This window comes from Phacochoerus africanus, chromosome 2 (genome assembly GCF_016906955.1).
Source record: "Phacochoerus africanus isolate WHEZ1 chromosome 2, ROS_Pafr_v1, whole genome shotgun sequence".
In the NCBI taxonomy this organism is placed as follows: domain Eukaryota; kingdom Metazoa; phylum Chordata; class Mammalia; order Artiodactyla; family Suidae; genus Phacochoerus; species Phacochoerus africanus.
This window is the reverse complement of record NC_062545.1, coordinates 129,875,064-129,894,550: the sequence shown is the minus strand read 5'-3', so window position 1 is coordinate 129,894,550 and position 19,487 is coordinate 129,875,064. Positions and strand designations below refer to the sequence as shown.

The 19,487-nt window shown below is 39.4% G+C and overlaps 1 protein-coding gene across 5 annotated transcripts in view; it reads right to left on the bottom strand.

Moving 5' to 3' along the window:
- Positions 1-17,175, bottom strand: part of TP53BP1 (tumor protein p53 binding protein 1) — a 69,978-nt gene extending 52,803 nt beyond the window's left edge. For 3 of the 5 annotated variants that reach the window (XR_007133107.1, XM_047766539.1, XM_047766537.1), the window contains exons 1-10: positions 17,050-17,167; positions 16,295-16,479; positions 15,999-16,092; positions 15,485-15,569; positions 7,173-7,303; positions 6,426-6,584; positions 5,947-6,076; positions 4,161-4,327; positions 2,674-2,800; positions 1,782-1,876 (exon numbers count right to left, since the gene is read on the bottom strand). Coding sequence is in view for 4 of the 5 variants with exons in the window: in XM_047766539.1 (XP_047622495.1) it covers positions 1,782-1,876; positions 2,674-2,800; positions 4,161-4,327; positions 5,947-6,076; positions 6,426-6,584; positions 7,173-7,303; positions 15,485-15,569; positions 15,999-16,092; positions 16,295-16,479; positions 17,050-17,056 (1,180 nt within the window). In the remaining variant the exon portion in view is untranslated. Of the gene's footprint in view, positions 1-1,781; positions 1,877-2,673; positions 2,801-4,160; positions 4,328-5,946; positions 6,077-6,425; positions 6,585-7,172; positions 7,304-15,484; positions 15,570-15,998; positions 16,093-16,294; positions 16,480-17,049 lie in introns of all 5 variants that reach the window. The other 2 variants (XM_047766536.1, XM_047766540.1) reach the window with 2 other exon arrangements.
- Positions 17,176-19,487: the final 2,312 nt, after the last annotated feature.

Genomic DNA, 19,487 nt, shown 5'->3' with positions numbered 1-19,487 from the left:
ATGTGATTTTTATTTTCTCATTACTTTCCCATATGCTTTCCAAACTTTCTACAATATATACTAATTATGTTTACAATTAGGGAGAAAGCATGTTTAATATAATTGTTTTTATACACCTTCAGTGTTCATACTACAGATAGGAAAAAATGCTTCTAAGGATAGGCCAAACTTAACTTCCATTAACAGTATTTTTTGTAGAATGGATTCACTTGTACCTTTCACTGAAGATATCACTAATCATATTATACACAGAATATTAGTCCATTTACATATCTACATTGATTTCAAAAGAAAATAACCAGAGACAAACTTTGTGACAGAAGAAAATCTAAGATTAAACTTTGTCATGGGTAAATTACACTTAAAAAAGTTAAATATACTTCTATATTTATATCACCCTAAAGCTGAGACAGCAGGATATCATAGGAGGCACATACAGGACCAATGAGAGCCCAGGCTCTAGAGGCAGCTGCCCAAGTTCAAATCCTTCCTCTATGACTTAGTGGTGAAATCTCTCTGTGCGTCTGTTTTCTCATCTATAAAATTGGGATAAAATAATACCTACTTCTTTAGACTTTTGGGAGGATTTAATGAAAAAAAAAAAAAGGAAGCACAAAACACATTGCTAGGCATACACTAAGTATTCAATCAGTATTAGCTATTGCACCATTAATGGAATGTCAAAGACTGAAAAGGAAAAAAAATCACGGAATTTATTGGAAAAAGCTTTGTAAAAGTAGGAATAGTAAACTGAGTGACTACCCAGTAAACTGAACAGAGCCAAAGAGGTTTAACTAATGATACATATTAAATAAAAAAGGAAAAACTCTCTCATGAAAAAAGCAATATAAAATCACTAGGTCCTCAAAGGAGGAAGAGAATGAAGTAAAAATTTCTACTGCCTGTTCCTAGCCACTTTTTGGCTAAAACTGCTTTGATATTAGCAAAAATAACCTATAAAAAGCAAAAGAGGAGTTCCCGTTGTGGCACAGTGGTTAACGAATCTGACTAGGAACCATGAGGTTGCGGGTTCGATCCCTGCCCTTGCTCAGTGGGTTAACGATCCGGCGTTGCCTTGAGCTGTGGTGTAGGTTGCAGATGTGGCTCGGATCCCGAGTTGCTGTGGCTCTGGTGTAGGCCAGCAGCTACAGCTCCGATTAGACCCTAGCCTGGGAACCTCCATATGCCTTGGGATCGGCCCAAGAAATGGCAAAAAAAAAAAAAACAGAAAAAAAGCAAAAGAAAAAAGTTTTTGTTCCCTCTGATGTTCCCACACTATCATGTTGCTGGAAACTATTGGGCCAATAATAATAAAGTTCTTCCCTACACTAACTCAACTGAGTTCAACTTTAAATATAGTTTTCCCTTAAGGGTCTTTTTTCTTTCTTTCTTTTTTTTGGGCATGCCCATGTCATGCTTTGGAAGTTCCCAGGCCAGGAATCAAACCCGAGCCACAGCAGTGACCCACAGCACTGACACAGTATCATGGCAGTGACAATGCCGGATCCTCAACCCACTTGGCCACCAGGGAACTCCCTTTAAGGGTCTTTTTAAAAATTAAGTCATCAATACAGAATTCTCAGAAAAGTCAGTGCTAAAAGAACAAAGAACGAAGGGGAGTGCTTTACACTAGGCCATATCCCTGAAGGTTGGTTAGCCTTGAGTTGTAGTGAATAGTTTAGGTCACAGTGTTCTAACACAGAAACAGTACACTTTCCAAGGCAGAAGAAGTGCTGCTCCTCTTCTAATCTGAGATCAACAGACAGATCAAGAGAGCTCACCTTTTCTCCCTTCTTGCTCTGTGGGACTGCTAGGAACGATAAAGGGGGTAGATCGGAAAGCATCAGGGGAAGGAGCAACAAGATCTGAGGAATTCCTTTATATAAAGAGAGAATCACAGGTTATTTTACCACAGCCACAGTTTTGCATTTGTTTTCTACTTTTTAATAGCAAATATATCTAAGTCATTCAGATAAATACTTAATAGCATTTCTCTCAAACAGCTACCTGAGGTTGGTGAAAGAACCATGAATAGTATTTTACTATTTCTCACATCAAACACATCCAAACTTAGAATTACAAAAAAAAAAAAAAGAAAGAAAGAAAGAAAAAAGGCATATGATTGTAAGAGAAAGTAAATGATCAGACACAAGGACATCATGATTGAAAAGCAGGATGAGAAAATGCTAAACAAAATTAATTCATTTGCAGATTTGAGAAAAATATTTACTCCATTTTTGCCTATTATGCACAGTATTAAAAAAACAAAAACAAAAAAGGCACACCTCTTTGCCCTAACACTGGTAAGAAATCCAACTACAGTCAACTCTAGCATAACCTCTCCTCTACCTCAATGCTATTAAAAGGGAAGAACTGCTAGTCAAATGGAGCAGCAGGCAACTTGGCTTGGATGTGTAATGGTCTCTAAGTAACTGAGCAGCTTCTTTCCTAGTTAAACCTTTGGGCTACTATTTTGAAATCTCTAAATGAGAAAACAGATCTACCTGCCTTTAGTAGTTTCACTAAGTTTTTACACCCCAAATTATTACACCCAGAGTTTACCTTTTGGTTTCAAAAAGACTTCTAACACTAACAATGTTAGCTCTTTCAACCTTAGCCTAAGACCATGTCAGGAACATGTTTCCTTGACAAGGCTATCTTAGGCTTACTTACGTGGAAAGACTTTCCTGAACAAGGGACCTCTGACCAGAGAGGTGTAGGAGGTGCAAAGTGGTGGCAGGTGTGGAAACCAAAGAACATCCACCTTCTTCCCTTGAAGGAGTACAGCAACCACCAGAAGCTAATGGGGAAAAAAAATTCTAGTTGCACTTATTTCTCATACTGACATTACTGAGTTGTTAAAAAAAAAAAAAATACTACAAAAATAGTATTTAACTATCAACTCAGGTTCAAAGAGGGCAGAAACTGATTTTGCTTTTTTTTTTTCATTGCAATTAGTGGAATGCCACACTAACACAAATCTTTTGTTTGTTTTAGGGCCATTCCCACAGCATATGCAAGTTGCCAGGCTAGGGGTCAAATCAGAAGCTGTAGCCACTGGCCTACGCCACAGCCACAGCAATACCAGATCCAAGCCACCTCTGCCACCTACAACGCAGTTTATAGCAACACCAGATCCTTAACCCAATGAGTGAGGCCAGGGATCAAACTTGCATCCTCATGGACACTAGTTGGATTCCCAGCCCACTGAGCCACAACAGGAACTCCTCTAACACAAATCTCGAGTGACCATGAAACATGCCCTCCCTAACAAATTATGAGTTTCTTTAATAAAGAACTGACAAAAAGAAGCAATGAGGTCCTGCTGTATAGTACAGGAAACTATATCTAATCACCTGTGATCCAACATGATAGAATATGAGAAAAAGAATGTATATATAACTGTGTTGCTTTGCTATATTTGGCTCTGTGAGGTTGTACAAAGTGACATTGGTAGAGGTCAAAATGTGAAACAAATACCATTCCAGTCTTCTAAAAGTTTCAGGGAGTTCCTGTCGTGGCGGTGATTAACGAATCTGACTAGGAACCATGAGATTATGGGTTTGATCCCTGGCCTTGCTCAATGGGTTAAGGATCCGGTGTTGCCGCGAGCTGTGGTGTAGGCCATGGACTACAGATCCGATTAGATCCCTAGCCTGGGAACCTCCGTGTGCCACGGGAAGCAGCCCTAGAAAAGGCAGAAAGACAAATAAATAAATGAATAAAAGTTTTAGGTTCTTTCTGCTAAACCGTAACTTCCTACTTGTAGTAGGTAAACTAATAAACAGTTGAGTAAGTAGACGATGACCCAGGTGAATATTAAAACCTTCACTTAATTATAATATTTAAGATTTGAAGACTTATGATAAAAGAAATAGCTACTCTGTTCATAAAATTAAATTTGGTGTATTATTAGCTATTATTCCTCAGCATCTCCATTTCCAAAAGAGAAAATTATGTTAAAATGTTAAATAGCAATCATTTCCAAAAAGCCCTTCTCATTAACCAGCTAAAAATATACTTGCCTTCCATATCACAAATAAATCTGCAAACCTATAAAGAGCCTTCTAACTTATAAATAGTACCTTCAGAACAGAAATAAAAGTTTAGCTCTTCGGAAAAGAGGAAATAGAAACATGAATCGCTCTGTTTTACTGTACCTGTTTTATTGCTCTGGTCAAACAAGTCTTCCTGAGTTGACAAAACCTCAGGCTCTGGTGACTTCTGAATCTGCATTCCACCTTCCAGAACTTCTTGACCAGATATTTGTTCTTTTGTTTCCACAGCAGCAAGAGATACTTTGGGACTAGAAGGGATGTCCTCTGACCTGGAAAATCCATATTGCCAAGAGAAAAAGTTACTATGTTCAAGTGCTTTCATCTCTGAACTAAGAACCTTTTCCTGTTTTGTGTGTTTTCCTTTATCAATTTCAAAATTCCCAAAGACTATTTATTAAAAGTGAAATAAGCTACTCTTTATAATGAAAGGAAGCCCTCCGCCCATTTCAAAATGTGTCTCAGACTCTCACATAACAATTATCTCTTTTCAACACTACTCACTGCTATTCTGCATACTGTCCAAGATATCTGATAAGTGATTTAGAAAATTTTGTTACATTGTTGTTATCTAAACTTGCATGAAAGAGTCCAATCCACACCACAACAATAACAGCCTTAACAATGACCTTCCACAGAAAGGGACTGGATGTAAATTATCCTCTGCACTAGCCACATATGTTATCTTCTGCTGACCTTTTCAATTTGATCTACTCAACCTAAGCCCCAAACCAAGAATCCTTCAATCATTACTCATACAAATAAGACACTTGCTGCTGGCCCCTTCCCAGAGATTTATTAAGGTTTACCTACTCTACCATTCCCCAAAATAAACAGAACAGCAAAACTAGCTAGGGGACAATTTCCTAAAGAAGAGTGGGGAAAGTCAGCCCCTGTTAAGCTGAGTGTTTTGCACTAGAAAAACAACTTCTCGGAAGTTCCCGTTGTAGCTCAGTGGTAAAAAGCCCAACTAGTATCCATGAGGATTTGGTTTCAATTCCTGGCCTTGCTCAGTGGGTTAAGGATCCAGAATTGCAGTGAGCTGTGCTGTAGGTCACAGATTCAGCTTGGATCCTTCATCGCTATGGCTGTGGTGTAGGCCGGCAGCTGTAGCTCCAATTTGACCCCTAGCCTGGGCACTTCCATATGCCACAGGTATGGCCCTAAAAAAATGTTTTTTCAAGAGAAAAAAGAACTTCTCTTGATACTCAACTTTGTTCAGGACCGCATTCCCTACTGTATCTAAATGAAGGAAGGAACCAAAAAATACTAAATGTTCATTCATTCCATCTTCCAAAAGGGAAGTATCCCACTTTGCCTCTGCCATATCCAAACCTGACCTGTTGATTAGAGGTGAAGTTGTTTCAGATACAACAATCACTACAGGCAGAGCAGAAGTATATGGCCCAAAGTTAAGACCTTGATGGACATGGGAGAAGAATACCTCCCTGTTTATCTATACCATAAACTACCAAATGCAAGATACTTGAGGACCCAGAGCAATTGCGGTACTCCTCAAATATAACAACAGTAGACTTTCAAACATAATATTCTTGTGACTCTCCTAACACTACAGAGGCTACAAAGACATCCCACAGAGAAACAGTGCCTCAGTAGACACAGAACAGAGGGGAGGAGTAGCAACCAAAGATTACGAAGTCATCCTTACAGTTACAGCAGCAATAAACTGGGTTTGTAATATGCCTAAAGATAAGATGAGGACACAATGTGAATTCATAAATAATCAATGTTTCCAGTGGACCATAAATATGCCCAGTACAAGGGAGAAAAAAATGAAGAATTTCTAAAAATGTTTCCACCTGGGCAAATGAAATGAGTATAATCTGATAGCAGAAACCCAAAAATACTTTCTAGGAAAAATGTGTTTTACCTTGAAGGTGGTGAATTTTGCTCTTCTACCACAGATATATCCTTACTGGGCTGTGCTGCCACAGAGATAGCCTTGCTAGGCTGTTCTGCCATGTGGATATCTTCATTAGACTGTACTTCATGCTTAATTGCTTAAAGTTTTAGAGGAAGATAGGAAGGAGATATTTAATTTTTCAAAGTACTAGATTCAGTCCCAAATGCTTTTTTAAAGGCAGATTTTAAAGAAAGAAATTCAAATTGAAAATATATACAAGCATTATTCCAAAAAGGAAAATAACCAATAATTCATTTACAAAAACCTTTAGTCTGCAAGCCATCAACTGACAAGTATTTGCCAGACCACTCTCCAACCTTACTATAATAACTTAGACCATATTAATTTAGATAGCTATAAAATGTATCAAGGAAAAAAACAACTAACTTTATAGCATGGGAGGAAAATTCTTAACACAACTCTAAATGCTAGAAAACGTTACGTACCAATATTAACATCCACATCAGAGAGCCTAGTATAACCAGAGTTGGTGGTTATGGACGGTAGAGACTCTTTGTTGCCTACATATGGCACAGTATGTTCTTCAATATCCTGGCTCTGGGAGAGTTCCAAAACCCCAAAGCCCAACTGTGATGAGGCAGGATCTAGGAAGAAAGCCCCAAGAAATTAGGTATCATTCCAAAATATTATGCACTGTGCAAGGTGCTGCCCTTTAGCTAAAGAGTCATATTAAGTCCTTCACAACAAAGCCCTGCCCCTCAAATTTTTTTCAAAATAAAATTAAGAATAAAAGCTCTAAAAGCAAAGGGGGGAAATGAGTAATGAAGCAAAAAACTGTGTACTATAAAACCTTACAAATTCCTAGTATCAGTAGACTATGTCTACTTTCTAAAGAAATACATAAACCACACATATACACACACAAACACAAAAATGTACTTCAGATTATACTTCCATCCCACAAGGCATACATACCCCAAATATTTGAAAAACAAATGAATACAAAAGGAGCAGGAATCAACATGCAGAAAGGAGGCTAAACAATGACCTAAAAATTGCTGAACACCAAATTAGGTGGAGTATCTCAAACTACTAGCAAATTTCCTAATGCCTATTCTCAATTTAATGATAAGAAATCTATACTCCATTAAAAAGAAGTTTAGACATCAGTATGCTCATGTTAAAGAGATTCAGATCAAAGTAATACCCTGAAAAAGGCACAGAGCCACTACCTTCAGCACCAACGGAGTGTGTGGTGTCATCTGGAGTATCTTCTTCCTTTTCCTCTTTCTCCATCTCTTCCACCTCTTCTTCTTTCTCTTCACCCACAGGAGGAGCAGATTCCACTGACATTTCCAAAACACTACACACCAAAAAGACACAACCAGGTGTTCCCAGACAGGTTGGGATATTTCACTCAAAGAACTCTCTGAATTTTATTGTGGTTCCCCACATTCCAACCATGTTTTAAGCAAATTTGAAAGAGTAAAAAAAATTACCCCATTATTGCTTTTCTACAAAAAGCACCTAAAGGTTAACAAATCGTAACACTGTACAGAATTAAGTAATACAAATATGAGACAAAAGGAAGAAACAAACATACTTGATTTTTATCTTCCTCTGATAAAATACGAGCATGGATAGAAAAATCTTGCACTCAAGAGAATTACTGACAAGTGACAAGAGAAGATGTACATAGATGTGCAGAGAAGAGGCTCAAAAATACCACACATGATTTGCAAAAGTAATTTAGCAAAAACTCTTAGGATATATACAAAGAAACACAATGTCTGAATAAAATTCAGGTTAAGAGGTCCATGCACTGAAAAGAAGTTAACATCTCAGGTCAAAAAACATAATAAACAGGAGTTCTCATTGTGGCGCAGCAAAAAGAAACCCAACTGGGAACCATGAGGATGCAGGTCCAATCCCTGGCCTCTCTCAGTCGGTTAAGGATCGGACATTGCCATGAGCTGTGGTAGGTCACAGATGCGGCTCAGATCCTGTGTTACTGTGGCTGTGGTGTAGGTTGGCAGCCGTAGCTCCTATTTGACCCCTAGCCTGGGAACCTCCATATGCCATGGGTGCAGCCCTAAAAAGAAAAAAAAAAAGTAAAATACACATAACAATTAGGAAAAATACCTGAAACAATGTAAAAAAGAACAGTCTCCATAAACTATGAGAAATTCAAAAGAAGAATTTTAAGATATAAATGGACAAACAACAGAAGAAACAACTTGTTAAAAAAAAAAAGAAAGAAAGAAATACAAGTATCTTTAAACTAAGAAATCAGGAGTTCCCACTGTGGCGCAGAGGAAACAAATCCGACTAGTATCCATGAGGATGCAGGTTCAATCCCTGGCCTCGCTCAGTGGGTTAAGGATCCAGCATTGCCTTGGGCTGTGGTGTAGGTCTCAGACGTGGCTCAGATCCGCATTGCTGTGGCTGTGGTATAGGCCAGCAGCTGTAACTCCGATTGACCCCTAGCCTGGGAACTTCCATATGCCGCAGCTGTGTCCCTAAAACAATTTAAAAATAAATAAATAAAAATAGAAGAAATCAGAGAAACCATTTGTGGCCAATCAAATTAGAAAAAACTGTAAATACTGTACTATTCAGTGCTGTCCAAACCTGAGGAGAAATTAGCATTATCACATACTATTTATGAGAATATAAACTAATGTGAACTTCTGGGAGAACAACTTATAAATTTATATTAAGATAACTAAAAAAATGTTCATACCAAGCCATTTCAATTGTAAAAAATAATTTGAAATGTGAAGACACTTACATAGACTTGTTTCTCAAAGTTTACTGTAAATAACAACCTACTATAAACCCAACAGTAGGTAAATGATAAATTAATTAATAATGGAATATTATGCAGCCATTAAAAATGTTCAAAACATTGATGCAACTAGAGATTCTCATACTAAGTCAAGTAAATCAGAAAGAGAAAGACAAATACCGTATGATATCACTTATATGTGGAATCTAAAATATGACACAAAATGCAGACTCACCAACACAGAGAACAGACTGTGGTTGCCAAGGGGGAAGGGCTAGGAAGGAAGTGGGATGGACGGGGACTATGAGGCTAGCAGATGCAAACTATTACATTTAGAATGGATAAGCAATGAGGACCTACTGCATAGCACATGGAACTATATCCAGTCTCTTGGGATAGAAATGATGGTAGATAATATGAGAAAAAGAATGTATGGAAGTTCCTGTGGTGGCTCAGAAGGTTAAGAACCCAACTAGTATCCATGAAGATGCAGGTTCAATTCCTGGCCTCGATCAGTCCATTAAGGATCTGGCATTGCCACGAGCTGTGGCATAGGTCACAGATGCGGCTCAGATCCCATGTTGCTGTGGCTATGGTGAAGGCTGGCAGCTGCAGCTCTGATTTGACTCCTAGCCTGGGAACTTCCCAATGCTACAGGTGCAGCCCTAAAAAGACAAAAAAAAAGAAAGAAAGAAAGAGAAAAGAGAAAGAATGTGTGTGTGTGTATATATATATATATGTATGACTGGGTCAATATGCTGTACAGCACCAACTGACACAACACTGTAAATTGACTACACTACAATTTTTAAAAAGTAAAAATAAATGAAAATAAAAAGACAACCCGAAATGGTTAAAATAAAACAAAAATAAAAATGTTCAGGAGTTGTCTTGATAGCTCAGCAGTTAATGAACCTGACTAGGATCCATAAGGATGCAAGTTCAATCCCTGGCCTTGCTCAGTGGGTTAAGGATCTGGTGTTTCCATGAGCCGTAGTGTAGGTCGAAGATGCGAATTGGATCCCACGCTGTTGAGGCTGTGGAGTGGGCCAGCAGCTACAGCTCTGATTTGACCCCTAGCCTGGGAACTTCCATATGCCACAGGTGTGGCCCTCAAAAGCAAAAAAGTAAAAAAATTTAAAAAATAAAATAAAAATGCTCAAAACAACCAAATACAATGTGTAAATCAAAAACCTGGGTTAGATACTGGATTTAAAAAATAAATAAACAGGGAGTTCCAGTTGTAGCTCAGTGGTTAAGGAACCCAACCAGTACCCACGAGGACATGGGTATGATTCCTGGCCTCACTCAGTGGGTTAAGGATCCAGCATTGCCATGAGCTTCGGTGTAGGTCACAGATGCGGCTCGGATCCCACATTGCTGTGGCTGTGATTTAGGCTGGCAGCTACAGCTCCAATTTGACCCCTAGCCTGGAAACCACCATATGCCACAAATGCGGCCCTAAAAAGACAAAAAAATAAAAAAATAAAGAAACAAATAATATGAAAGACATCTTTGAGACAACTGTGAAAAATATGAATATGAACTATAGTATTAGGCATTATGGACTCAGTATTTTTTTAGGTGTAATAATGGTATTATCATTATATAAACTAATACATTTTTCTTAGGGGATGAAGGTTAAAGTATTTGAGGGAAACTATGATTTCTGCAACTTAGTTTCAAGTGATCCAGCCCCCCAAAAGTCTATTTTATATGTGCACACAGAGAAAAAAAAAAGGATAATATCCTTTTATTTCTTCTGTGGCTGTAAATTTTTAAAATGCAAAACTTGGGGACAATGTTAAGATTCTTAATTTTCAGGGGAAATTAACTGCTCATGTTGTTAAGCCAAAAGGTCAAGAGACACATGACCTTTTGCTTTCCACAGGTTAACTAGGTAAATGAAGTACACACACACACACACACACACACACACACACACACACACACAAAAGGGAAAATATGCCAAAATGTTTACAGCAATTAGCCTCTGGGTGGCAGAATTAGATATAACATTTTTTGTTGCCTTGTAACTTTCTACACATTTAATATTTCATATAAAGACCATTAAGTATAAGTTTAGTAAGCATAAAAGAGATGAAAACATAAATTTGCAAAGTGGGAACCATGATCCAAGGAAGAGAAAAAGGACTGAAAAGATTTTCACAATAGTAAAATAGAACATTATCTATCAACCAGATGCACGACCTTGGGAAATAGAGGGAAAGAAAGTCAAGAGCATGTAGGACAAAAAGTAGAAAAGTAATGAAAGACAGCACAGACCACACACCTTGGACCTTCCTCAGTCTCTTTTGGTGGTTTTCTTCATGTCCCTGACCTCTAGGTGCTGCCAGGCACAGTGAGTCCTTGGATCTCTTCTTCACCTACACTCCTCCCTTTAGTGATCTTATCCAGACTCAAGGCTTTATCATCCATATGCTTATGAGTCTGCAATTTTTTTTTTTTTTTTAGGGCTGCATATGCATGTTCCCAGGCTAGGGGTCCAATTGGAGCTACAGCTGCCGGCCTACACCACAGCTATAGAAATGAGGGATCCAAGCTGAGTCTGGACCTACACCACAGCTCACAGCAATTCCAGATTCCCAAACAACTGAGTGAGGCCAGGGATCCAAACTACATCCTAGTTGGATTCATTTCCACTTCACCACAACGGGAACTCCCGACACTGCAATTTTAGATCTGCAGCTTAGACATTCCCCCTGAGCTCCAGGCGTTCACATCATCAACTGCCTCCAACTGGCTATCAAAAAGGCAGCTCAGCTTTACCATGTCTGAAACTGACTTTCCCCTGCAGTCCAGTTCATCTCAATTAAGAACAATTCCATTCTTCTAGTTCCCAAACCAAAGACATGAAATCGCTGTTACATCCTTCCTTTCCTTCATATTTCACATCCGATCTATCTTTGAATCCTATTTTGAAAAATCCAGAATCTCATTACCCTCATCAACTTCTACTCTGGCCTTGCCACTGTCACATATTGCCTAAATTATTTCAATAGTCTCCTAGTTGGTCTTTCTGCCTCTGCCCTTGCTCTCCCTTCAGACCATTCCTTTTTAAATTGAATTTGAATATCTTCATTTTTTTAATTTTTGTTTTTATTTTTCCCAGCTTTATTGAGGAAAAATGGACAAATAAAAATTGTATACATTTCAGTCTATTCTTGACCCAGCAGCCAGGGTGATCCTGCTCAAATCTAAGTCAGATCACGTCATTCCTCTGCTAAAAATCCTTAAATACCTTCCTATCGCACTAAAAGCAACAGCCAAATTCCTCACAATGACCCAGAAGGCTACACACACACAGACACACACTGGTACCCCCTTTTCTGATCTCTTCTCCCACTCCTCTCAAGCACTCCACATTAGCCACTCGAACCTCCTGGTTATTTCTCAAATTTCCAGGCACACTCTTGCCTCAGGGCTTTGCATTTGTTATTCTCCATGCATGGATTACATTTATCCCAAATAGCAGAGATCACTTAAGATTTTTGGTCAAATATCACATCAGCGAACAATCCCCTAAGTCACGCAATCTAAACTTACAACTCCTTTGATGTTTCCCATCCCCTTCTGTTTTCTCTCTTTAGCCCTTATTAGATCTAACTTATCATATATTTTTACTTATCTATCACATATTGCTACAGCCCATACAAGAACATAAGCTACATTAAAGTCTATGTTTTTTTTCCTCATCTGATCACTTTGTATCCCCAAAACTCAAGAGTGCTTGGCATATAGGAAATAATAATTATCTGTAGAATGACTAGGTGAATCAGAAGAGGCTTGAAATAAATCAGATTATAGACAAAAAATAGTACTGATATTAAACTTTTCTTCACTATCCAAAACTGATGAAAAGGAGCTCCCATTGTGGCTTGGCAGGTTAAAAACCCTACATCATATCCGCGAGGATGCAGGTTCAATCCCTGGCCTGTCTCAGTGGGTTAAGGATCCAATGTTACTGCAAGCTGCAGCATGGGTCACAGATGTGGCTCAGATCCGGTGTGACTGTGGCTGTGGCAGAGGCCTGCAGCCATGGTTCTGACTGACCCCTAGCCCAGGAATTTCCATATCCAATGGGTGTGGCAGAAAAAAAAACTGATAGAAAAAAAAAAAACAAACGTTTAAATATATTATTTAAAAATACAAAAGTAGTCAATAAAAAAACTAAAATAATTATCTTGAAAAGTTAGGAGATGATTTCTCTCATGGCACAGCAGGTTAAGATCTGGCGTTGCCAGTGAAGTGGCTTGGGTCACTGCTGTAATGTGGATTCAATCCCTGGTCTGACAACTTCCACACACCATGGGTATGGCCAAAAACAACAACAAAAAAAATAGGAGACTGTTGTTGTGAGTTAAATCCTCATCTTTTATTTCCATAATAAAAAATACAAAAACCTGTATGCAAATGTTCATAGCAGATTTATTTATATTAGCCAAAAACTACAATCAACCCAGATTTCCTTCAACAAGTAAATGGTTACACAAATTCTGGAACATCCATACCATGGGACACCACTCAACAATAAAAAGTAACTAACTACTGATACATACAACAACTTGAATGGATCTCCTGGGAGTTATGCTGATTGAAAAATGCCAATCCCCAAAGATTATATACTGTATAATCTTTTTTTTTTTTTTTTTTTGGCCATGCCCATGGTACGCAGAAGTTCCCGGGCCAGGGATCAAACCTAAGCGACAGCAGTGATATGCTGAATCCTTAACTGCTAGGCCACCAGTGAACTGGGAACTTCCTTTTTTGGCCTAATCCTATTTATTTTATACGACAAAACTTTACCAATGGAGATTGGTTGTAATCAGTGGTTGCCAGGAATACAAGTACAGGAGAGGGAGGTGGGTGTGGTTATAAAAGGGCAACACTAGAGACCCTTGTGGTGTTGCAACTGTTCAGCATCTTGACCACAGTGGTGGAAAACCTACATAGGTGATTAAACTGTATAAAAATTCACACACACTCACAGAGTGCAAGCAAAACTAGGGATATATGAATAAGTTCATACCTTCCCCAGCCCTTCAACTATGCCTAATAAATTTGTGTATAGTTTAGATCATCTTTCTCAAGGAGGCTTTCCCTTATCCCCCAGACTAGTTATATACTCTATTTTTCCCCCTTTACAATGATCACAATTCTCAATGAATAGCTATTTATGTAATTATTTAACATGTCTCCCCTATTAAATTATAAGTTCCATGATGGCAAAGACCCTAATTTAAAGCACCTGTCACAGTGCCTGCAGGTTTACTGAATGTAGGCATTCAAGTATTTTTTAGAGAAAGAACAACACATTGATGCAAAAAGGGAAAAGAAATAGCCTGGGACTTTGCAAACAGTACCACTTCATCCACAACAAGGAGTATGCACACATCCTATCCTCACTGGTTCAAACCCAGGTGCTGAGCCACAAAAACACAGATAAGCCTGATGCATGTTCCTAAAAGGTATCACAAAAACTTAAATGGCTGCAAAAAGTAAAGAAAGATAATATAAATGAGTGAAGTGGCTGGGTGTAAGGACAAACACACAAGCCCTAGGATAAATGATAAAAGAATACCTGGCCTCAGTGTCCAAGTACAAAAGTTGGTCACAGCCACCATGACACATAGCACTCACAGACCACAGCACTCATGCTCAATCTACACAGAGGTTGGCTGCTACTCACAGTTCCAGCCAACTGTTGCCAATAATACAACAGTTGCATTACTTCTGGACTACTAATCCCAGAAGCTGGAAATCTAAGTTTTATGTGAAATTTCCCTATTTTAAAATTCTATCAATTCAAATATATCTTACAACTGTGTGTTAGCCAAATAGAACCCACCTGCAGGCCAAAATAAGCCCACCAATGTGCAGACTGTTCTAAAGCATCTAATGACATGGGAGAGAAAAACTGTGCAAGCACAGAGTATTAAATAGAACACAAACACAAGCATTTATTTTTTAGATAAAACCATAGTCTTTCACTTCAAACTAACATTGTTCTAACTACCTCCCTTTTCTACTCCTCCATCCCAAGACTCCTACATCCTACTTTTAGGAGAACTGGGCATTTAGGAGAAAGAGAGGCACTTGAGTAAGAACTCAAAGTCCAGGTCTGTCACTTACTAGTAATGTATTCTAGAGCAAGTTTTTTTTAACGTCTTTGCCTCTCTCTATGTCAGGAAGTTCTGTGATGAGTTCATTGTACAGCTGCTTTAAGGATGAAATTAAATGGCACCATACATTAAACATCCGATCTCGTGCCTAACACAGAGGATAATAAACTCAATAAATGAACGATGCAAAGATATACAGAAGACAAAGCAAAAACTGAAAACTATTTAGGTACGAATTATGCATTCTGGGCTTAAAATTGCTAAGATTCTTTGGTTGGTAGGAAGAAACAATGCCTGTTTTGATAATATACCTACCTATTTTTTTTTACTATTTTTTCTACTAATAAGTCAATTCTATGCTGAGAATGAGGAGTGCTTATGTTGCTTCACATGCACAAGACAGATCACAATTTCAATAACGTAGGTGTAAAAATGTTACCACCTTCAGAAAAAAGGAGTCCAGCCTTCAGTACCAATAGAACACTAGCTAAAAAAATCCTCAAATCCTACTCCCTAATTCGCAAAAATAAGATTAATTCCTTTATCCTTGGGATGAGATAAAACAATTAATCCACTAATAAATTTAAATAAATTCCTTCAAACAGTAGTATACCTGCTTGTCCTATTTGGCTGAGGTAACTGTTCAATGACCTGACTGATGGAACCACATGTGTCCAAATGAGAAGAATCCATGGAGTCTGAAAAAAATAATTGGATATTAGCACAAAAGGCATTTACCACCAACTTTTTTTTTCTTTTCGGCCACCCCAAAGCATATGGAGTTCCTGGACCAGGGATCAGATCCCAGCCACAGTTTGTGACCTTCACCACAGCTATGGCAATCCCAGATACTTAACCCACTATGTGGGGGCAGGGATCAAACCTGCACCCTGGTGCAGCAGAGACACATCCAATCTTGCTGCACCACAGCAGGAACACCTACCACCAAACTTTTGATATATATTCAGGAATGTAGACCTAATCAGTCTACATTAGAAAACCAACCTTGTGAGTGCCTACTATGCACCAGATACTGTGCTAGACTTTCTTACATACATTCACCACAGCCCCATAATGTTCGAATCCACCCACTTCTAACAAGAGCACCCTTGCAAAAGGGACCTCACCTGCAGCTTTGTTTTCTTTCAGACATTCATTGAAACTACTATTACCGTCTCCTTGTTCTTCTCCACCTGTCTGTTCAGTATTGGACACAACATCCTAGAAAATTATACAAACATAATGTACTCACTCTATATGGAATAATCTAAAAGGCAACATATTGCTGTGAACATGTTGGTTTCATTTTTTCCAATCAACTTTATCCAAAAGATGGTGAGATTTCCTAAGTATTTGTTTGCAGGTTGATCTAGACTAGGAAAAAAAAATCTACTCAATCATTTCCAAGCAACCTATCACTCACCAACACAGGGTTCTCTTTGTGTGTCTGTAGATTGGGAAGGTGTCGAGACAGCATACTGAAATGAGAACCAGAATCATCTTCTAGAACCTGGCTTTCAGGCTGAGAATCTTCAATTATCAGGCAAGGTGTGTCTTGCTGAGAGAAATCTGAATCCAACTGACTTCCAGTAGGGTCCATCTGCTCCCCTGGAATGGAACAACAAAAGATCAGTTCCGTGCTACCTACACTCCTTCCTCACGGAGTCCGAGCTTAAATAATGACGCGGAAGTACAAGAGCTGGAAAAGGGGACCGGTGTAGGACTCTTCCAATTGGAACATTATAATCGCTGCAAGCACTTTCCTATATACCTCCCAATGACCGATTTCCTAGCTATTTACAGTGAGCCTGCCTATCCTTCTTTCCCCCTTCCCTCACCTTCCCGTAGACACCCTTTCCCCTCCTTCCTAACCTCTTCTCTCTCCGCCCCTTTTTCCATCCCCCACAACTCTCCCTTCGTCCTTCTGGCGCCTCAACCGCCCCCCAAAAGGCTGCTTTGTAATCTTTGTTCGTCTGACCCCCACAGCTCTTCACATTTCCTCACGACCACCCAGCCTTACTAGCTTGTGCTTCCCCACCCCCTCACCAGGGCCCTCCAACCCTTTCCCCGTCACAGCCGCCATGCTTGCCACCCCGCCCCCTCCGGTCAGCCATCCCTTCAGACCCGAAACCCAAGCTCCCACAGCCGACTACGCCCCCACTTTTCTCCAAACGGTACCAGGCATCCCGGCGGGAGGTCCCTCACGCTCGTGCTAGAGATCTCCACACGCTCCCCAGGTCCCTCCAGCTCGATCCCCAGGTCGCCGCTGTCTCCACCGCCGCCACCGGCCACGAACTCCCCCTTCCCCGTCGCGTCACGCGGGATCGGCTCACCCATTCGCTGATGCTGTCCGCCACTCAAGAAAGCCTGCGGATGATTGGTGGCTGAGGCGGAGTGCCCCGCCCCACGTAGGAAAAAGGAACACGGCGGCGTGTTTCCATGGCAGCCTGGACTTTGCAGGCCCTCCCTCTAGTAAGCCACAAATGACAGTATCCTTGAACTGAAGGGACCTTGAAGAGGGCATGAAATATAATGCCCTGCCCCCGGGACGGTTGTTTGTACCACTACTCAGATGTAGGAGAAAAGACCTATTTTCTATCGTTCATGCACCTTAAGGCCCCCATGTCATCCTCTTCTGTTGAAAAAGGGTTTCCCGGCTTTCTGATTAAAAGGGCGAAAAAGATCCAGAATGGCTAGAATTTCATAGCTGGTGAAACTGAAGAGAGAGAAGACTCTTTGGGGTTTACCTGTGTCAATCAGGATCCCTTTTGTAGGCCTCTGCCTGAATTCAAGGGCTTCACATTACGTCTCTGCCAGTTCTTTTTATTATTTTTTGGGGGGGGAGATTGGATTTGCATTGTCTGAGGGTCCTGGTAAACCGTATTTTTTCCCATTGTCTTTCCAGTCTGGAACGTAGTTCAAGCTTCACATTTGCTTATGGTTGACCTATCTTTTATGGAATTGCAGCCTACAGAGACCATAGCCCCGGATATTTTTTGCACCTCTGATTGAGACAATTGAGCACAGTGGCTGCCAGACTCAGTGGTGAAGAGAACAGCTGCCGCCCCGCTAACTACACGACCTCAATGATCCCTGCAAGCCCTGAGAGTCTATTATCCTAATTATCTTGCCAGGGTCTTATAGAGGGCGTGGCAGCTGTGACTCGTATTAATGAATGAGGCCCCATGAGGAATATGGTCGTTTTTTAGTTTTGTTTTTGTTTTTTAATTTAAGGGGTGGATGGATCTAGGATGGAATTCTAGCCAGAGCAGCTGTCAATAGGGAAAGCACCTACCACACTGCAAGCATACACATAGTAAGCATTCAATAGAAGGTAGTTTCTTCTCTCTACCCCAAGATCAAAATGACTTAGGCACAGCCCAACCATGATTTTCCAATTATGTAAATATCCAATTCAACACTTGATACAGGCTAAGCTGAAGTGAAGCTTCCTACCAATCTTCTCCCTGCTGTTACAAATTATACTGATCATTTTCCAAACCAAAAATCAAAGCATGTCATCTGAGTATATGTTACTTATGGGAACAAAAGGACAGACTCTTTGAAATGAAACTGTCCTGAAAAATCTACAATCTACTGTTGCTATAACTAGGATATAATTAGGGTCCCCAGAATGTATTATTAGTGGATCAAAAATTGGAACAGAGCACCCAGAGACACACTCCACTTCTTACTCTTGAAATCATTTGTAATTGATATCTCTCTCCTTCACTCCTAATGCTGCAGAAGACCAGTGATCAAATAATTTAATCCTAAAAGGACCAGGTTAGGTCAATATTAACTACACCAGGTAGAAAAAGTGAATTCATCTGCTCTATTTGAGAGGGCATAAACAACTAAGTCCTGTTAGGCAAATCTTGACCTATATTCTCATAAAAATTCTTCAAAAATCACTGTGTTTGCTCTTCTCTGTCCTGCCATTGCATTTCCCATTTCCAAGCAAGACATAAATAAGTAGACTTTCTTGATTATTTGACAACTATATGTGTTTGTCAAAACTTATAAAACTGTACATTAATAAGGGTAAATTAAACCTCAGTTGGCATGACTAAAACCAGATAAATAACCCCAACCATTCCCATTACTAAATAAAACAAGAGCTGTAAAAAATCTGTGAAGAAAAAGTGTAAATGCCTTGTTAGGCAGTTTGATCATTAAATTACCCAAAAAGATCAGAAAATGCAGGCAGGATGGTTTCCCACCGAGGTTGTAACTGATTACATTTATGTGAGCCAAAGTCCTTTATTGACTATTAGAATGAAAAGTATCATCTGCCTATCTGCATAGCTACAAGTGCATCTTAACCTAAGCTACCTCACAGAAATTTAATCTACCTCTAAAGTCCTCCCAGACAAGAAAATTCCATCAGACCCTATCTAACTCACTTTGAAGTTTAACAGACCTCATTGTCAGAAATTTTTCTTCTAATCATCAAACCTAAATTCTTTATTCTAGAACTTAAAGCCATTTCCACTCATATTGTATTTAATTAGTAATTTTTAAACCTGGACAAATTCTCATAAGACTGGGATCATCTCATCTAGTCCAATAATTCCATAGTATATTTCTACCAATCAAACGATGAACATAAATGC